Source organism: Leucoraja erinacea, chromosome 14, assembly GCF_028641065.1.
Source record: "Leucoraja erinacea ecotype New England chromosome 14, Leri_hhj_1, whole genome shotgun sequence".
Lineage (NCBI taxonomy): Eukaryota > Metazoa > Chordata > Chondrichthyes > Rajiformes > Rajidae > Leucoraja > Leucoraja erinaceus.
In genome coordinates this window covers 226,695-247,351 of record NC_073390.1, presented here as the reverse complement: position 1 = coordinate 247,351, position 20,657 = coordinate 226,695, and the positions used below count along the sequence as shown (strand labels likewise).

General features: G+C 47.8%; 1 protein-coding gene across 1 annotated transcript in view; it reads left to right on the top strand.

Moving 5' to 3' along the window:
* Positions 1-6,704: 6,704 nt before the first annotated feature.
* Positions 6,705-20,657, top strand: part of rusf1 (RUS family member 1) — a 73,125-nt gene continuing 59,172 nt past the window's right edge. The window contains 2 exon segments of the mRNA XM_055645340.1: positions 6,705-6,840; positions 8,543-8,697. Of these exon segments, the coding sequence (XP_055501315.1) occupies positions 6,789-6,840; positions 8,543-8,697 (207 nt within the window). The 5' untranslated portion in view covers positions 6,705-6,788.

The following is a 20,657-nucleotide window of genomic DNA, read 5'->3' as shown; positions in this document are numbered from 1 at the left end:
AGGGGATCTTATAGAAACTTACAAAATTCTTAAGGGGTTGGACAGGCTAGATGCAGGAAGATTGTTCCCGATGTTAGGGAAGTCCAGGACAAGGGGTCACAGCTTAAGGATAAAGGGGAAATCCTTTAAAACCGAGATGAGAAGAACTTTTTTCACGCAGAGAGTGGTGAATCTCTGGAACTCTCTGCCACAGAGGGTAGTTGAGGCCAGTTCATTGGCTATATTTAAGAGGGAGTTAGATGTGGCCCTTGTGGCTAAGGGGATCAGGGGGTATGGAGAGAAGGCAGGTACGGGATACTGAGTTGGATGATCAGCCATGATCATATTGAATGGCGGTGCAGGCTCGAAGGGCCGAATGGCCTACTCCTGCACCTAATTTCTATGTTCTATGTTTCTATGATTCCTGGAATGTCAGGACTTTCGTATGAAGAAAGACTGGTTAGATTTGGTTTGTACTCGCTAGAATTTAGAAGTTTTAGGGGGGATCTTATAGAAACTTACAACATTCTTAAGGGGTTGGAGGAAAATTGTTGCAGGAAAATTGATGCAGGAAAATTGTTCCCGATGTTGGGGAAGTCCAGAACAAGGGGTCACAGTTTAAGGATAAAGGGGAAATCTTTTAGGACCAAGATGAGACAAACATTTGTTCACCCAGAGAGTGGTGAATCTCTGGAACTCTCTGCCACAGAGGGTAGTTGAGGCCACTTCATTGGCTATATTTAAGAGGGAGTTAGATGTGGCCCTTGTGGCTAAGGGGATCAGGGGGTATGGAGAGAAGGCAGGTACGGGATACTGAGTTGGATGATCAGCCATGATCATATTGAATGGCGGTGCAGGCTCGAAGGGCCGAATGGCCTACTCCTGCACCTAATTTCTATGTTTCTACAAGCAGAACCAGCCCATGGTGAATGTTCCATCGTGTGATGTCACAATGCCCAATGTTCACATATGTCCAATCGGAATGAATTCATTTACATATGCCGTTGCGGGAGCCCTGCCCATGGTGAACGTTCCATCGTGTGATGTCACAATGCCCAATGCTCAAATACATTGTTGCCATAGAGAACGCTCAGTGATTATTCAAATTCTTCACTAACTGTCATTCTGGTTTTGCTTGTGAAGTGAAAAGCCCTGAATTGCATTTGTCTGATGCAGGAAGATTGTTCCAGATGTTGGGGAAGTCCAGGACACGCGGGACACAGTTTAAGGATAAAGGGGAAATCCTTTAGTACTGAGATGATGGAAACATTTTTCACACACATAGTGGTGAGTCTCTGGAACTCTCTGCCACAGAAGGTAGTTGAGGCCAGTTCATTGGCTATATTTAAGAGGGAGTTAGATGTGGCCCTTGTGGCTAAAGGGATCAGGGGGTATGGAGAGAAGGCAGGTACGGGATACTGAGCTGGATGATTAGAGTAAAGAGTGCAAAGAGTAGGAGTAAACGGGTCCATTTCACAATGGCAGGCAGTGACTAGTGGGGTACCGCAAGGCTCAGTGCTGGGACCCCAGCTATTTACAATATATATTAATGATCTGGATGAGGGAATTGAAGGCAATATCTCCAAGTTTGCAGATGACACTAAGCTGGGGGGCAGTGTTAGCTGTGAGGAGGATGCTAGGAGACTGGAAGGTGACTTGGATAGGCTGGGTGAGTGGGCAAATGTTTGGCAGATGCAGTATAATGTGGATAAATGTGAGGTTATCCATTTTGTTGGCAAAAACGGGATAGCAGACTATTATCTAAATGGTGGCCGATTGGGAAAGGGGGAGATGCAGCGAGACCTGGGTGTCATGGTACACCAGTCATTGAAAGTAGGCATGCAGGTGCAGCAGGCAGTAAAGAAAGCGAATGGTATGTTAGCTTTCATAGCAAAAGGATTTGAGTATAGGAGCAGGGAGGTTCAACTGCAGTTGTACGGGGTCTTGGTGAGACCACACCTGGAGTATTGTGTACAGTTTTGGTCTCCAAATCTGAGGAAGGACATTATTGCCATGGAGGGAGTGCAGAGACGGTTCACCAGACTGATTCCTGGGATGTCAGGACTGTCTTATGAAGAAAGACTGGATAGACTTGGTTTATACTCTCTAGAATTTAGGAGACTGAGAGGGGATCTTATAGAAACTTACAAAATTCTTAAGGGGTTGGACAGGCTAGATGCAGGAAGATTGTTCCCGATGTTAGGGAAGTCCAGGACAAGGGGTCACAGCTTAAGGATAAGGGGGAAATCCTTTAAAATCGAGTTGAGAAGAACTTTTTTCACACAGAGAGTGGTGAATCTCTGGAACTCTCTGCCACAGAGGGTAATTGAGGCCAGTTCATTGGCTATATTTAAGAGGGAGTTAGATGTGGCCCTTGTGGCTAAGGGGATCAGGGGGTATGGAGAGAAGGCAGGTACAGGATACTGAGTTGGATGGTGAACGGTGATGCAGGCTCGAAGGGCCGAATGGCCTACTCCTGCTCTTAATTTCTATGTTTCTCTGTTTCCCTCTCCTCACCCCTCTCCTTCTGCCACCCATCTCTCTCTCTCCCCCACCCCCCTTCCCTCTCTACCCCACCCCCTTCTACCCCACCACTCTGTCCCTCTTCCACCAGTCTCTCTACCCCTTCCGCCCCACTCTCCCACTTCTCTCCTCTTACATGGTAAATGGTAGGGAATTACATGGTAAATGGTAGGGAATTACATGGTAAATGGTAGGGAATTACATGGTAAATGGTAGGGAATTGAAGAATGTAGGTGAACAGAGGGATCTGGGAATAACTGTGCACAGTTCCCTGAAAGTGGAATCTCATGTAGATAGGGTGGTAAAGAAAGCTTTTGGTGCGCTGGCCTTTATAAATCAGAGCATTGAGTATAGAAGTTGGGATGTAATGTTAAAATTGTACAAGGCATTGGTGAGGCCAATTCTGGAGTATGGTGTACAATTTTGGTCGCCTAATTATAGGAAGGATGTCAACAAAATAGAGAGAGTACAGAGGAGATTTACTAGAATGTTGCCTGGGTTTCAGCAACTAAGTTACAGAGAAAGGTTGAACAAGTTAGGGCTTTATTCTTTGGAGCGCAGAAGGTTAAGGGGGGACTTGATAGAGGTTTTTAAATTGATGAGAGGGATAGACAGCGTTGACGTGGAAAAGCTTTTCCCACTGAGAGTAGGGAAGATTCAAACAAGGGGACATAACGAGAATTAAGGGACAGAAGTTTAAGGGTAACATGAGGGGGAACTTCTTTACTCAGAGAGTGGTGGCTGTGTGGAATGAGCTTCCAGTGAAGGTGGTGGAGGCAGGTTCGTTTTTATCATTTAAAAATAAATTGGATAGTTATATGGATGGGAAGGGAATGGAGGGTTATGGTCTGAGCGCAGGTATATGGGACTAGGGGAGATTATGGGTTCGGCACGGACTAGAAGGGTAGAGATGGCCTGTTTCCGTGCTGTAATTGTCATGTGGTTATATTGTTAAGGTTCACCAGACTGATTCCTGGGATGTCAGGACTTTCATATGAAGAAAGACTGGATAGACTTGGCTTGTACTCGCTAGATTTTAGAAGATTGAGGGAGGATCTTATAGAAACTCCTGATTGCATTTTGTCGTATTTATGTACACATTTTTAATCAAATCCTTCTCCCCCCCACCTCCCAATATTTCAAAAAAAAAACTGGCATCTCACCCATAGAATCAGCTCCAGTCCCTGGTGAACGTTCCATCGTGTGATGTCACAATGCCCAATGTTCACATATGTCCAATCGGAATGGAATCATTTACATATGCCTTTGCAGGAGCACCAGCACCCGCTGAACGTTCCATCGTGTGATGTCACAATGTCCAATGGTCAAAGACATTCTTGCCATAGAGGGAGTACAGAGAAGGTTCACCAGACTTATTCCTGGGATTTCAGGACTTTCATATGAAGAAAGACAAGATAGACTCGGCTTGTACTCGCTAGAATTTAGAAGATTGAGGGCAGATCTTATAGAAACGTACAAAATTCTTAAGGGGTTGGACAGGCTAGATGCAGGAAGATTGTTCCAGATGTTGGGGAAGTCCAGAACAAGGGGTCACAGTTTAAAGATAAGGTGGAAATCCTTTAGGACAGAGATGAGAAAAACATGTTTCACACAGAGAGTGGTGAATCTCTGGAATTCTCCGCCACAGAAGGTAGTTGAGGCCAGTTCATTGGCTAGATTTAAGAGGAAGTTAGATGTGGCCCTTGTGGCTAAAGGGATCAGGGGGTATGGAGAGAAGGCAGGTACAGGTTACTGAGTTGGATGTTCAGCCATGATCATATTGAATGGTGGTGCAGGCTCAAAGGGCTGAATGGCCTACTACTGCACTTAATTTCTATGTTTCCCTCTCCTCACCCCTCTCCCTCTCCCTCTCCCACCCATCCAACTCTATACCCACCCCCCTTCCCCTCTCTACCCCAACCCCCTCCCCTCTCTCTCTCCACCCACCCCCTTCCTCCTACCCCCCTCTGTCCCTCTTCCATCACTCCCCCTACTACCCCCTCTCCTCCTCCCTCCGCACTCTTCCCTGTCTCCCCCTTCCCCCTCCACTCTCCTCCTCTCCCTCCCCACTCTTTCCCCTCTCTCCACCCACCCCTCTCCCACTCCCTCCCTCCTCACCTCCCTCCACCTCCCCCCCCCTCCCCCACATCTCCCTCCCCATCCCCTCTCTCTCACCCCCTACCCCCCGCTCTCCTTTCCCTCGCAAATCTGTCCCGTTTTTTCCCTCCTCCTCCTCCCTCCCCTCCCTCCCCTCTTCTCACCCCCCCCCCCCCCCCCCCTCCCCCCCCCCCACCTGTGAGTTTGGGCGGTGGTTAATATGAGTGCTCCCCCACCCCCCCGCAAACGCTGTTGGGGAAACAGACCCGACGGGTCTGCACTTGGTCTAGTTATATATTAAAAGTCTGTGGCTGCCGCCATCCGTCTGCCGCCCGGCTGCCTTTCTGCCTTTAGATTCGTTCCCATCGTGTGATGTCACAATGCCCAATGCTCGCAGATGTCCAATCGGGATGGATGCATTTACATATGCCTTTGCACCAGCCCCAGCCCCAGCCCCTGGTGACCGTGTCATCGCGTGATGTAACAATGCCCAATGCCCAAAGACATTCTTGCCATAGAGGGAGTACAGAGAAGGTTCACCAGATTGATTCCTGGGATGTCAGGACTTTCATATGAAGAAAGACTGGATAGACTCGGCTTGTACTCGCTAGAATTTAGAAGATTGAGGGGTGATCTTATAGAATCTTATGTTTCTATGTTTCCCTCTCCTCACCCCTCTCCCACCCATCCCTCTCTCCCCCACCCCACTTCACTCTCTACCCCAACCCCTTCCCTCTCCCCCCGCCCCCTTCCCCTATCCCTCTGTCCCTCTTCCACCACTCCCTCTGCCCCTCCCACCCCACTCTTCCACTTCTCTCCCCTTCCCCCTCCACTCTCCCTCTCCACTCTTTCCCTCTCCCCTCTCCCCCCCCTCCCCCCCCCCCTCCCCCCCTCCCCCCCCCTCCCTCCCTCCTCCCCTCCCCCCCCATCTCTCTCCCCATCCCCCATCTCTCTCACCCCCCTACCCCAATCTCCTTTCCCTCCCAAATCTGACCTGTTTCCTCCTCCTCCTCTCCCCTCCTTCCCCTCTTCTCACCCCCTCCCCCCACCTGTGTGTTTGGGGTGTGGTTAATATGAGTGTGATGCCGTGATGCCGCAGTTATGGGCTTTTGACTGTCCTCGATCACAGCTTTTGTGTTAAGTCAATGGAAAATCAACTAGATGCTAATTTCCGAGTATGAAAATGGCCATAGCTTTTTTAATACTGAAGATATGAAAGTGAATTAGGTGTCAAATTAAACTTATTTTTATGCTTTGTCTTATGAGATAAATTGCAGACTTGATTTTTTAAATCTCCAAAATTTTGTAACATTGCTAGTTTGTGTTAAAGCAATACGGGAAGCTACACAATACAGTGCAATGGAAACTACGCAAAGGAGGGGGCTGGAGAGGAAAGATGGGAGGGAAATGGGGGAACAGGGGGAAAACATTTACAATATCTGAGGTGATAGATGAGCTGCATCAAACAAAGATCATAGAGCTATAATCATAGAGCTATAATCTTTGCTAGCGCCCAGGGTTCCTGCGTAGCCCGGGACTGGCTGCAGCAAAGCTCCGCTCCTATGTAATCTTTGGGCTGCAGTGCCCAGGTCCGCTATAGGATCTTTGCTCACGACCGCAGGGATTGTGATTGGCCGCTGCTGCCACCCACCCGTCTGCTGTCCACTCCCATTGGTCAGTGTCCGGAAGAGCAGGGATTGTAATTGGCTACCGCTGCACGGCAACTAGATAATATCTCATTGCCATTGGTTCAAATCCCGCCACCTCCATCGTTGATTGGACGAGATGACTGTCCGTCAACGATGGGGGGGGGCAGGACTGCATTTACTCTCTTCCCATTGGCCAGTGTCCGGGATGACAGGTGCTGTGATTGGCCGCTGTTGCCCGGCAACTAAACAATAACCCATTGCTATTGGTCGGGAGGAGGCATTCCCCATTGTTGATTGGAGAAGCCTCCTGTCAGTTACTGACTGGAGGGAGGGACGGCTGCCAGAGTAGCCAATCAGTTCCTGCTAAGTGTTCAAGAAGGAACTGCAGATGCTGGAAGATCGAAGGTACACAAAAATGCTGGAGTAACTCAGCGGGTGCAGCAGCATCTATGGAGCGAAGGAAATAGGTGACGATTCGGGCCGAAACCCTTCTTCAGACCCTGCTAAGGGAGGGGCGGGGATAGCGCGCCGCCAATAAGAATGAGGGTGACGTGGAGGGGCGGGACCGCAAACGTGGAGCGGGAAGACACGGGTGAGGGGGAGTGGGTCATGTGAAGGGGGGGTGGGTCATGTGAGGGGGGAGTGGGTCATGTGTGGGGGGGGGGGTGGGTCATGTGAGGGGGGAGTGGGTCATGTGAGGGGGGGGGGAGTGGGTCACCTGTGAGGATGGAGAGGGTCATGTGAGGGGGAGAGGATGTCACCTGTGGGGGGGGAGGGTCATGTGAGGGGGAGAGGATGTCACCTGTGGGGGGGGGGAAGGGAGGGAGAGGGTCATGTGAGGGGGGAGAGGGTCATGTGAGGGGGGAGAGGGTCATGTGAGGGGTAGAGGGTCATGTGAGGGGGGAGAGGATGTCACCTGTGGGGGGTGGGGGGGGGAGGAAGGGAGGAGTGGGGTCATGTGAGGGGGAGAGGATGTCACCTGTGGGGAGGGGGGGAGGGTCATGTGAGGGAGGAGAGGGTCATGTGAGGGGGGAGAGGGTCATGTGAGGGGGGAGAGGGTCATGTGAGGGGGGAGAGGGTCATGTGAGGGGGGAGAGGATGTCACCTGTGGGGGGTTGGGAGGGATTGGAGGTATCACCTGCTGGGGGAGGAGAGACGGGGGAATGTGCCACAGGACATACAGAGTGAGGGGAGTGGGTGGGGGTTCACGTGGAGGGGGAGAAGGTCCCCCCATCTCTCCATCTCCATCTCCTCTCTCTCGCCTCCTCTCTCTCCTTCCCCTTCTCCCTCTCCCTCTTCCCCTTCCCCCTCCTTCCCCCCTTTATCCCTTCCCCTCTCCCTTCCCCCTTCTCCCTCTCCCCTTCTCCCCTCCCTCTCCCCTTCTCCCTTCTCCCTCCCTCCCCCTCTCCCCTTCTCCCTCTCTCCTCCCCTTCTCCCCCCTCTCCCTCCCTCTCCCCCCCTCTCTCCCTCTCCCCCTTCTCCCTCTCCCCCTCTCCCCCTGTCTCCCTCTCCCCCCTCCCTCTCCCCCTCTCCCTCCCTCTCCCCCACCTCCCCTCCCCCCTTCTCCCTCCCTCTCCCCCTTCTCCCTCTCCCCCCCCTCTCTCTATCCCCCACCTCCCCCCTCTCTATCCCCCCACCTCTCTCTATCCCCCACCTCTCTCTATCCCCCCCCCTCTCTCTATCCCCTTCTCCCTTCTCCCTCTCCTCTTCCCTCTTCCCCTCTCCCCCTTCTCCCTCTCCCCTTCTCCCTCTCTCCCCCCCCTCTCCCTCTCTCCCTCTCTCCCCCCCCCTCTCCCTCTCTCCCCCCCTCCTCCCCTCTCTCCCCCTCTCTCTCTCCCCACCTCTCTCTCTCTCTCCCTCTCCCCCTCTCTCTCCCTCTCTCTCCCTCCCTCTCTCCCCCCCCTCTCTCTCTCTCTCTCCCCCTAGCTCTGTCAACCCCTCTCTCCTCTCCCTCTCTCTCGCTCTCGCCCTCTCTCGCTTCCCACCCTCTCTCTCCCCCTCGCTCTCTCTCTCCCCCTCGCTCTCTCCCCCTCGCTCTCTCTCTCCCATCTCTCGCTATACCCTCTCCCCTCTCTCTCTCTCCCCCCGTCCCCTCTCTCTCTCTCTCCCCTCGCTCTCTCTCCCCCCCTCTCTCTCTCCCTCCCCCTCGCTCTCTTCCCCCTTCACTCTCTTCCCCCTCTCTCTCCCCCTCTCTCTTTCTCCTCTCTCTCTCTCCCTCTCTCTCTCTCTCTCTCTCTCTCTCTCTCTCTCCACCCCTCTCAGACGGCCAATGTAACCCCTCTTTCCCCCCACAGGCCCCACCATGGCCGTGCCTGCGGCCCCTACCCTCTGCTCCGAGCGTTTCGGCTCCGGACCGCCCCGGCTCTACGTAGGGGTGGCTGGCGGGCGTCTGGTGGGACAGCACGAGGACACGGGCCGAATGTCCAGCTCGCTGTCCAGCACCCTCTCTGTGAGTGAGGGAGGGAGGGAGAAGGGTGGGGACGGGTGAGAAAAGAGAGGGGTGAGGGGAGGTCAGAAATCGGAGGTGCAAAGGGACTTGGCAATGCTGGTGCAGGATTCACCAAAAGTTAATCTGCGAGTCGAATCGGTAGTAAAGAAAGCAAACTCAATGCCAGCATTTATTTGTATACAAAAACAGGGATGTAATGCTGAAGCTCTAACAGGCACTGATAAGGCCACATTTTGAATATTGTGAACAATTTTGGGCAATATCTTCGGAAGGATGTGCTGGTTCTGGAGAGGGTCCAGAGGAGGTTTAGAAGAATGATCCCAGGAATGAGTAGGTTAACCTATGATGAGCAGGAAAGAACTGCAGTTGCTGGTTTAAATCGAAGGTAAACTCAAAATGCTGGAGTGACTCGGCGGGATTTCTCTCCAGAGATGCTGCCTGACATGCTGAGTTACTCCAGCATTTTGTGTCAACCTATGATGAGCGTTTGTCGGCACTGGGCCTGTACTCGCTGGAGTTTAGAAGAATGAGGGGAGGGAGTTGGGGAGACACACCTCATTGAAACATAGAATAGTGAAAGGACTGGATAGAGTGGATGTGGAGAGGATGTTGCCACTGGTGGGAGAGTCTAGGACAAGAGGTCATACCCTCTGAATTAAAGGACGTTCTCTTAGGAAGGAGGTGATGAAGAAAGGGTAGTAAATCTGTGGAGTTATTTGCTACAGGCTGGAGAATGGGGTTAGGAGGGAGAGCCACGATTGAATGGTGGAATAGACTGGATGGGCCGAATAGCCTGATTCTGCTGCTGTCACATAATGTTATGATTAAATGCCTTTCTCCTTTATCATCATTACTTTTTGCACATCTTTCATTAATTTGTTCTATATTTCTCCACATCACCATTTATATCTCTCCTTTCCATTTCTCCTGACTCTCAGTCTGAAGAAGGGTCTTGACCCAAAACATTATATATTCCTTTCCCCAGGGATGCTGCCTGTTCTTCTGAGCTACTCCAATTTTATGTGTCTCTCTTCGGTTTAAACCAGCATCTGCAGTTCCCACTTACACACACATACCCACACACATCTTTACACACACATATACACACACAAATATATATATATACACATACACACACTCACAGACATATGCACGCACACACACACACACAGACTCCATCTGCACTTCAGGCCAGCAACGTAGGACCTGGCTCAACCCAGTCACCACCTCTTTTCCCCTCTCCCATCAGGCTAGAGGTACACACTTTTACATCTGTCAATTCCTGTACATTGGCGAGACTACGAGTAGGCTCGGCGATCGTTTTGCTGAACACATCCGCTCAGTCTGCCTTAACCTACCAGTTGCTCCCAGTTGCTCAGCACTTTAACTCCCCCTCCCATTCCCACACTGACCTTTCTGTCAGTTCTGTCAAATTGGAATAACAACACCTCATATTTTGCTTGGGCAGCTTACACCCAGTGGTATGAACATTGACTTCTCTAACATAGAAACATAGAAAATAGGTGCAGGAGTAGGCCATTCAGCCCTTCGAGTCTGCACCGCCATTTAATATGATCTTGGCTGATCATCCAACTCCGTATCCTGTACCTGCCTTCTCTCCATACCCCCTGATACCTTTAGCCACAAGGGCCACATCTAACTCCCTCTTAAATACAGCCAATGAACTGCCTTCAACTACCTTCTGTGGCAGAGAATTCCAGAGATTCACCACTGTCTGTGTGAAAAATGTTTTTCTCATCTCGGTCCTAAAAGATTTCCCCCTTAACCTTAAACTGTGACCCCTTGTTCTGGACTTCCCCAACATCAGGAACAATCTTCCTGCATCTAGCCTGTCCAACCCCTTAAGAATTTTGTAAGTTTCGATAAGATCCCCCCTCAATCTTCTAAAATCTATCGAATACAAGCCGAGTCTATCCAGTCTTTATTCATTATGAAAGTACTGACATCCCAGGAATCAGTCTGATGATCCTTCTCTGGCAAGAATGTCTTTCCTCAGATTTGAAGACCAAAACTGTATGCAATACTCCAGGTGTGGTCTCACCAAGACCATGTACAACTGCAGTAGAACCTCCCTGCTCTTATACTCAAATCCTTTTGCTGTGAATGCTAACATACCATTTGCTTTCTTCACTGCCTGCTCTACCTGCATGCCTACTTTCAATGACTGATGTACCATGACACCCAGGTCTCGTTGCATCTCCCCTTTTCCCTATCGGCCACCATTCGGATAATAGTTTACTTTCCTGTTTTTGCCACCGTGGATAATCTCACATTTAACCACATTATACTGCATCTGCCATGCATTTGCCCACTCACCCAGCCTATCCAAGTCACCTTGCAGCCTCCTAGCATCCACCTCACAGCTAGCACTGCCCCCCAGCTTCATGTCATCCGCAAACATGGAGATGTTGCATTCAATTCCTTCGTCCAAATCATTAATATATATTGTAAATAGCTGGGGTCCCAGCACTGAGCCTTGCGGTACCCCACTAGTCACTGCCTGAAAAGGACCCGTTTACTCCCATTCTGAAAAGGACCCGTTTACTCCTGCGCTTTGCTTCCTGTCTGCCAGCCAGTTCTCTATCCACATCAATACTGAACCCCCAATACCATGTGCTTTAAGTGTATACTAATCTCTTACGAGTGAGTACTCCAATGTCGGTACACCTTGCAAATAAGTACTCCTGTTTGAGTACGGATGGGGGTGACAGCCTACCCGGGGGTAGCGACAGCGGACGGGCCTCCAGCACAGATCCGGCCCTGTTGCTCCGAAAGGTAGGGACAAAAAGAAGAGGGCAATAGTAATTGGGGTCTCTATTGTTAGGGGGTCGGATAGGCGATTCTGTGGACGCAGTCGGGAGACCAGGATGGTGGCCTGCCTCCCTGGTGCCAAGGTCTCGGATGTGTCTCAAAGCGTCCAAGATATCTTGAAATCAGAGGGAGAGGAGCCTGAGGTCGTGGTACATATAGGTACCAATGACATAGGTAAAAAAAGGGAAGAGGTCCTGAAGGGAGGATTTAGGGAGTTGGGAGCAGAGTTAAGGAAAAGGACCAAAAAGGTACCAATCTCAGGATTACTGCCTGTGCCACGCGACAGTGAGAGTAGGAATGGAGCGAGGTGGAGGATAAATGCGTGGCTGAAAGACTGGTGCAGAGGGCAGGGATTCAAGTTTCTGGATCATTGGGACTTCTTTTGGGGAAGGTGGGACCTGTACAGAAAGGATGGGTTGCACTTGAACCCGAGGGGGACCAATATCTTGGCGGGGAAATTTGCAAAGGCTACTGGGGAGACTTTAAACTAGAATGGTTGGGGCGAGGGACTCAAATAGAGAAAGCTAGTAGACAGAATGGGAGACAGGAAGCAGAAAAGGGAAGCACTCGGACACAAGGGGAGAAAGAAGAAAAATGAAATAAACAGAGAATAAGAGGCGGGGGGTTTCTTAAATGTGCATATTTTAATGCTAGGAGCATTGTAAGAAAGGTGGATGAGCTTAGAGTCTGGATAGACACCTGGAAGTATGATGTGGCGATCGGTGAAACATGGTTGCAGGAGGGCTGTGATTGGAAACTAAATATTCCAGGATTTCGTTGCTTCAGGTGTGAAAGAATTGGAGGGGCATGAGGTGGAGGTGTTGCATTGCTAGTCAGGGAAGATATTACAGCAGTGCTTTGGCAGGATAGATTGGAGGGCTCATCTGGGGAGGGTGGAGTGGTGGAACTGAGAAGTGGGAAAGGTGTAGCAACACTTATAGGGGTGTATTATAGACCGCCAAATGGGGATCGAGAATTGGAAGAGCAAATAAGTAAGAAGATAGCAGATATTAGTAGTAAGCACAAGGTAGTGATTGTGGGAGATTTCAACTTTCCACATATAGGCTGGGAAACACATTCTGTAAATGGGCTGGATGGTTTGGAGTTTGTAAAATGTGTGCAGGATATTTTTTTGCAGCAATACATAGAGGTACCTACTAGAGGGGCAGTGCTGGACCTCCTGTTAGGAAATGAGACGGGACAGGTGGCGGAGGTATGCGTTGGGGAGCACTTCGGGTCCAGTGATCACAATACCATTAGTTTCACTATAATCATGGAGAGGGTCAGAACTGGACCTATGGTTTAAATTTTTAACTGGAGAAAGGCTAACTTTGATGAGATGCAAAATGATTTAAAAGGAGTGAACTGGGACATTTTGTTTTATGGGAAAGATGGAGAAGAGAAATGGAGGACATTTAAAGGGGAAATTTTAAGAGTACAGAATCTTTATGTTCCAGTTCGGTTGAAAAGAAACAGTAAAAATTGGAAAGAGCCCTGGTTTTCTAGGGAAATTGGACATCTTGTTCGGAAAAAGGGGGAGATCTACAATAATTATAGGCAGCATGAAGTAAATGAGGTGCTTGGGGAGTATAAGGAATGTAAAAAGAATCTTAAGAAAGAAATTAGAAAAGCTAAAAGAAGATATGAGGTTGCTTTGGCAAGTAAGGTGAAAGTAAATCTAAAGGGTTTCTATACAGCTATATTAATAGCAAAAGGATAACGAGGGATAAAATTGGTCCATTGGAGAGACAGAGTGGACAGCTATCTGCAGAGCCAAAAGAGATGGGAGAGATATTGAACAATTTATTTTCTTCGGTATTCACCAAGGAGAAGGATATTGAATGATGTGAGGAAAGGGAAACTAGTAGATTAGCTATGGATACTATGAGTTTCAAAGTAAAAGAAGTACTGACAGTTTTGAAAAATATAAAAGTGGATAAGTCTCCAGGTCCCGACAGGATATTCCCTAGGACATTGAGGGAAGTTAGTGTAGAAATAGCCGGGGCTATGACAGAAATACTTCAAATCTCATTAGAAACGGGAATAGTCCCCGGGGATTGGCATACTGCGCATGTTGTTCCATTATTTAAAAAGGGTTCTAAGAGTAAACCTAGCAATTATAGACCTGTTAGTTTGACTTCAGTGTGGGCAAATTAATGGAAAATAGATAATTAATGGAAAAGAGATAACTTAGAGATAATATATATAAGCATCTGGATAAACAGGGTCTGATTAGGAACAGTCAACATGGATTTGTGCCTGGAAGGTCATGTTTAACTAATCTTCTTGAATTTCTTGAAGAGGTTACTAGGGAAATTGACGAGGGTAAAGCAATGGATGTTCCTCATGAAAGGTTGGTTAAGAAGGTTCAACTGTTTGGTATAAATGCAGGAGTAGCAAGATGGATTCAACAGTGGCTGAATGGGAGACGCCAGAGGGTAATGGTGGATGGCTGTTTGTCGGGTTGGAGGCAGGTGACTAGTGGGGTGCCTCAGGGATCTGGGGTGGGTCCTTTGTTGTTTGGCATGTACATCAATGATCTGGATGAAGGTGTGATAAATTGGATTAGTAAGTATGCAGATTATACCAAGATAGAGGGTGTTGTGGATAATGAAGAGGATTTCCAAAGTCTACAGAGTGATTTAGGCCATTTGGAAGAATGGGCTGAAAGATGGCAGATGGAGTTTAATGCTGATAAATGTGAGGTGCACCACCTTGGCAGGACAAATCAAAATAGGACGTACATGGTAAATGGTAGGGAATTGAAGAATGCAGTTGAACAGAGGGATCTGGGAATAACCGTGCATAGTTCCTTGAAGGTGGAATCTCATGTAGACAGGGTGATAAAGAAAGCTTTTGGTATGCTAGCCTTTATAAATCAGAGCATTGAGTATGGTAGCAGGGATGTAATGTTAAAATTGTACAAGGCATTGGTGAGACCAAATCTGGAGTATGGTGTACAATTTTGGTCGCCCAATTATAGGAAGGATGTCAACAAAATAGAGAGAGTACAGAGGAGATTTACTAGAATGTTGCCTGGGTTTCAACAACTAAGTTACAGAGAAAGGTTGAATGAGTTAGGTCTTTATTCTCTGGAGTGCAGAAGGTTAAGGGGGGATTTGATAGAGGTCTTTAAAATGATGAGAGGGATAGACAGAGTTGATGTGAACAAGCTTTTCCCTTTGAGAATAGGGAAGATTCAAACAAGAGGACATGACTTCAGAATTAAGGGACAGAAGTTTAGGGGTGACATGAGGGGGAACTTCTTTACTCAGAGAGTGGTAGCGGTGTGGAATGAGCTTCCAGTGGAAGTGGTGGAGGCAGGTTCGTTGGTATCATTTAAAAATAGATTGGATAGGCACATGGATGAGAAGGGAATGGAGGGTTATGGTATGAGTGCAGGCAGGTGGGACTAAGCGAAAATAATTGTTCGGCACGGACTTGTAGGGCCGAGATGGCCTGTTTCCGTGCTGTAATTGTTATATGGTTATTATATGGTTATGTCTAACTTCAAATAGCCATTGCTTTCCCACTCTCTCCATCCCCTCCCACTTCCCAGTTCTCCCACTAGTCTTACTGTCTCCGACTTCATTCTATCTCTGCAACTTGGGAGGAATTTCATTTGCCAAGTCAGTCATACAAAAAAATGCAATAGAACACACAAAATACATTTTAACATAAACATCCACCACAGTAACTCCTCCACATTCCTCACAGTGATGGCAAAAAAAAGTTCAATCTCTTCCCTTCTTTGTACTGCCGCGGTTGTGGGCCTCGAGCCTTCCATTGACAGGACAATCTTGACTCCCGTATCCGGCGGCGGGCCTCCTCATCGTGCGATCAAGGTCCTGCATCGGGGGGATGTTAGCTCCCCGCGCCGGGCGATCTGACCCCGGGTTGGGGCGGGTCAAACCTACTGCGCCGTTGGAGCTCCTGACATCTATGATCTCTACCTGAGACTGCGAGCTCCTTGATGGTAAAATCTGCAGGCAAAGGATTGGCTCTGATGTAAGTCCACACCAGCGATGGGGCTCAAAGTCATTCCGAGCAGGCCTCCAGCTCCATGATGTTAGGCCATAGAGTGACCAGAGATACGACCCAAAAAGCAATAAACGGCAGGGTAAGAGATTCCCTCCCCCCACATAAAATAAATACCTGAACATTTACTCAAACTTTAAAAACTTGTTGGCGGAGCAGCCAATTGTGCGACGCCCCTGGTAGACATTATATATACACACATTATATGTGTTTGTCTGTCTATCTATAAACTCTCGTCTTGTTTCTATCTATCTGCATGTTTGCCCACGTGATCCTGGAACTACAGCAAAACGGTACATGATTGCGCTATAATTCTGCAACAGCTCATGTCCTGTGGTCATTTGTGTCAAGTTTTGTTCAGATTGCAGTTATATTTCACGTTGTGGACATTTTGAAATTTACAAAATCAAGTTTTAGAAAAATGTTTGCAGCTATTGGGATCCAAATCCTTTGCTGGCCCAGCTTGCAACAATGTTTCAATCGAGGAACACTCAGTCCTTCCAGCAAGTTTTTAGCTGAACAGGAGGGGGAGAATGCAATTACACTAATTTTTTAAATCCTCGAAGCAAGAGGGGGGGGGGGGGGGGGGAGGGGACGGCAGTGATGGGGAAAACGCCCCTGCACAGTCGGGGGGAACGGGTGAGTGGTCGAATATTGCATTGGGGGAACGGCTTGCGTTGGGGGAATGGCTTTCCTTGGAACGGCTGAGAGGTGGAATATTGCATTGGGGAATGGGTTGCGTTGAGGGACCAGGCCTCCCGTGGGGGCTATGGATGAGTGGAGGAACAGGATGCAGTGGGGGAATGGGTTGCATGGGGGATCATGCCTCCCATGTGACGGACTCAACGGATCTCACTTGGTCTAGTATCTATCACACCTATCTTCTATATATTACTAAAAGTCTGATCTTGACCACTTCCTGTTGCTCTGTATATTGATTTTAGAAAAAACGCTGCCACTTATGGCTGTGATTTTTGGCCATCATACTCAGAGTCCCCTTCTGCTGAGCAGGACAAGAGGATTTTTCCCATCGATGAAATATAAAAGAGTTATTAGCGTTTAAAAAGTGTTGAGATTCTCTCTCCTGAAGGCCACGCCCCTTCCGGAGGGACTATAAAACCCAGAAGTGTTGAGTGCCTCAGTCAGTCTCTGCAAGATGGGGGAGCGAGAGGGTCACGTCTCTCAGTCTGAGCTGTGAATAACACTGAACGCATGTCTACTAAACTGTGAGTGGTTTTAGTGACCTGTCAGTGCCCTTAATGTGGTTTGAAATTATAGTTTGGAAATGCTAAAGCTGTGTTGCCTTTGGTTTGGAAATGCTAAAGCTGTGTTGCCTTTGGTTTGGAAATGCTAAAGCTGTGTTGCATAATTAAAGTTCCCTTACCTAATTAAAGTTGCCTTGCCTAATTAATGTTGCCTTGCCTAATTAAAGTTGCCTTGCCTAATTAAAGTTGCCTTGCCTAATTAAAGTTGCCTTGCCTAATTAAAGTTGCCTTGCCTAATTAAAGTTGCCTTGCCTAATTAAAGTTGCCTTGCCTAATTAAAGTTGCCTTGCCTAATTAAAGTTGCCTTGCCTAATTAAAGTTGCCTTGCCTAATTAATGTTGTCTTGCCTAATTAATGTTGCCTTTCCTAATTAATGTTGCCTTGCCTAATTAATGTTGCCTTGCCTTTTTATAATTAAAAGTCTAATCTTGACCACTTCCTGTTTGCGCTTTATATTGATGTTAGAAAAAATGCTACCAGGTACGGCTGTGATTTTTGGCCATCTTACTCGGAGTCCCACTCTGCTCATCGGGTGTCAAGGATTTTTCCCATTGATGAAAAATCAAAGAGTTGTTTTAAAAATTGTTGAGATTCTCTCCTGTCAATCACACTATGAAGGCACGCCCCTTCTGATGGGAGGGGGAGGGACTATAATGCCCAGAAGTGTGGGCGTGGCTCAGTCACTGCAAGATGGAGGTGGGAGAGGTCACGTCTCGCTGTCTTTAGTGGCCTTGCACCCTGCTTGAAATGGTATCAGAATCAGAATTTATTCTCCAAGTATGTTTTGCAACATACGAGGCATTTCACTGGCCTGGTCAGTCATACAATTTAAAGCAACAGAATTAAAACCCATTTTAACAGGAACATCCACCACAGTGATTCCTACACATTCCTCACAGTGATGGAAGGTGAAATAAAGTTCAAGTCCTTCCTTTTGTTCTTCGTCGGTCGGGGGCCTCGAGCCTTCTGTTGACGGGACGATCTTGACTCCCGGCGGCGCACGGGCCCTCTGCATTGAGGCGTTCAGCTCCTGCATCGGGGGATTGTCAGCTCCCCGCGCCAGGTGATCTAACCTTGCGTCGGGGCTGATCAAACCTTCGGTGGCGTTGGAGCTCCCGACTAGCCTCTCCAGAGACTGCGAGTCCTTGATGGTAAGTCTGCAGGCCGCGGTGGGAGTGATCCCAGGCAAGGGATCCGCTCCGATGTTAAGTCCCACGGTGGGACTCATGACAGTCCGAGGAGGTCTCCAGCTCCAGCAATGGTAGGCCGCAGAGCCCGAAGAATGTGATCCGAAAAATTGATCACCTCTCCGGGAAGGTAGGAACTTGGAAAAAAAAAGTTTCCCCCGATCCCCTCCCCCCTCACCCCACATAACACAAACCGAAGTACATTAAAACAAACTTTTAACAAATGCTAAAAATAACAAAAAGATGAAAAAACGACCAGACTGCCATCTCATCGGCGCCCCTGGTGGTATGAAACTGCACTTGAATTTGGTGGCCTTGCACCCTGCTTGAAATGGAATTTCAAGGAATACCTGTGATTCAACTGCCAGCCCACCAGCCGTGAGTGAGTGAGCTGCCAGCACAACAGGCTTGAGTGACCGAGCCGCCAGCCCAAGAATCCATTTGGCCCACAATGTCCATACTAGCCCTCTGGAAACCAGTCCCTTCAGCCCACAATACCCATACTAGCGCTCGAGAAAGCCCTCCCCCCTCCCATTGGCCACCAATATTGGAATTGGTGGAGAGGTGGAATATTGCATTGGGGGCCCAGCCCTCCCGTGTGATGCTGGGACCACTTAGTCTAGTAACTATTAAAACTCTGATCGTGTGTGTGTGTGCTTGCGCATCTTCTCGAAAAAATAATGCACTAACGGTAGAATTTTTACATATTCTAATATAGATTTATCCCGTGGAGTCCAAAATCTCCTTATCTGAAAAATTCATGCTTTATTTCTTGAGTATTAATGAAAATGTTCAAAGATCTGACAAAATGTTTTTTCCAGTAAAAATCATTTCTCAGAGCTTCCAACACACTTCGATAAAAAGTTGCAAGACAGGAACTCTGGCAGGAACACTCTGAACTGTTCAGCTCAATGGCATCTCACAGCAAGTGCACATTTGCAACAGTGTCGCCATTATAGCTCCTGGCAGGACAGGAGGGGGAGGGACAATTGGTATTGCAATTGGGAAGATGACATTGGGATTTTTTTCAAATCCAGTGCTGGGGAGGCTCACGAGCTATGATCGTTGCTGAGGAGTGCTTGAATCTTACCTTCGTCAATGGGTTGAGTTGGAGGCCCACACCTCCCGTAGGGGCTACGGGTAGGGGTTGAGTGCAACGGGTCTGCAATTGGTCTAGTATACTATTTAAAGTCTCGTCTTGTTTGTTTGACTGTCTGTCTGTCTGTCTGCGCTATCAAGGAACTGCGCCAAAACTATACACAACAGTACAAATATTTTTGCAGAATCTTACTCGGCTTTTTCCCATGGCCATTCCTATCAAGTTTCTTCACATTTGATGTTATATTTTACAAGAAATTTTACATTTTTAAACTTAATAACTCAAGATTCGGGAATAAAGTAGGGACCTATGCCAAAAACGGTATACGGTAGCACATACATTTTTGCATCACTTTACGCACCTTTGTCCCGTGTTCGTTCCTGTCATGTTTCCTTCAGATTTGATGTTATAACTCATGTTATCGATATTTAAACGTTTCAAAAATCCAAATTATCAGAATAACTGTTACTATACTATGAGAAGTTTCTGACAGTTGCAGGGATGTTGGGGTAACGGGTGAGTGGTGGAAACGAGTTGCTTTGGGGGAATGGGTGAGTGGTGGAATATTGCTTTGGGGGAACAAGGCCGAACGGGTCACACTTGGCCTAGTATCTATATAGGAATGTTACAAAATGTTGAGATTTAAAAAAATCAAGCCTGTAATTTATCCCATCAGATAATGCATAAAATAACTTTAATTTGATACCTAATTCACTTTCATATCTTCAGCATTAAAAAAAGTCATGGTCATTTTCATACTCGGCAATTAGCATCATGTTCCCTGTTGCTTTTCCATTAACTTAACAGCTGTGATCGCGGACAGACAATTGACATAAAAGCCCATAACTTTCTTTAAAAACTAAGGGAACTGAATGACATTTTCAGTTGTTCTAGATTGAAGCATGCTGAAACAAATATCATACATGTTACTTGGATTACCTGAAATTAAAGCATATAATTAGTTAGTTACCTAATTGTAGATAATTACAAAATTGACCGTTGTGACGGAAAAAGTAATAATCACCCAGACTGCCTTGAAAAATCAAAAATGTGATATTCTCAAGATCAGAACTTTAATATTATTATAACATTATAACAAATAGTAAATATCCAACAAAAAATTCATATTCATCCGTGTCATCAAAACAATTCTGCAGCATGACTTCAGAGAGCTCTGAAAAATGCTGAAAAGCAGGACCTCTAGGGTTGTTATCTACGGTTTGCTTCCAGTTCCTCGTGCTGTCGAGAGCAGGAACAGGGATATACGGGACCTGAATGTGTTGTTGAGGAACTGGTGCACGGGGCAGGGATTTAGATTCTTAGATCACTGGGATCTGTTTTGGAGTATGGGGGAACTGTACAAAAGGGACGGATTGCATCTTAACAGGTGGGGGACCAGCATTCTGGCAGGCAGGTTTCCCACTGCTACACGGGTGGTTTTAAACTGAATAAGGGGGGTGGGGTGTCAAATGGGATAGTTGAGGATGGAGTTAAAGGGAAAGGGTTTCTTAAATGTGTGAGCGTAGAGAAAGAGGGGTG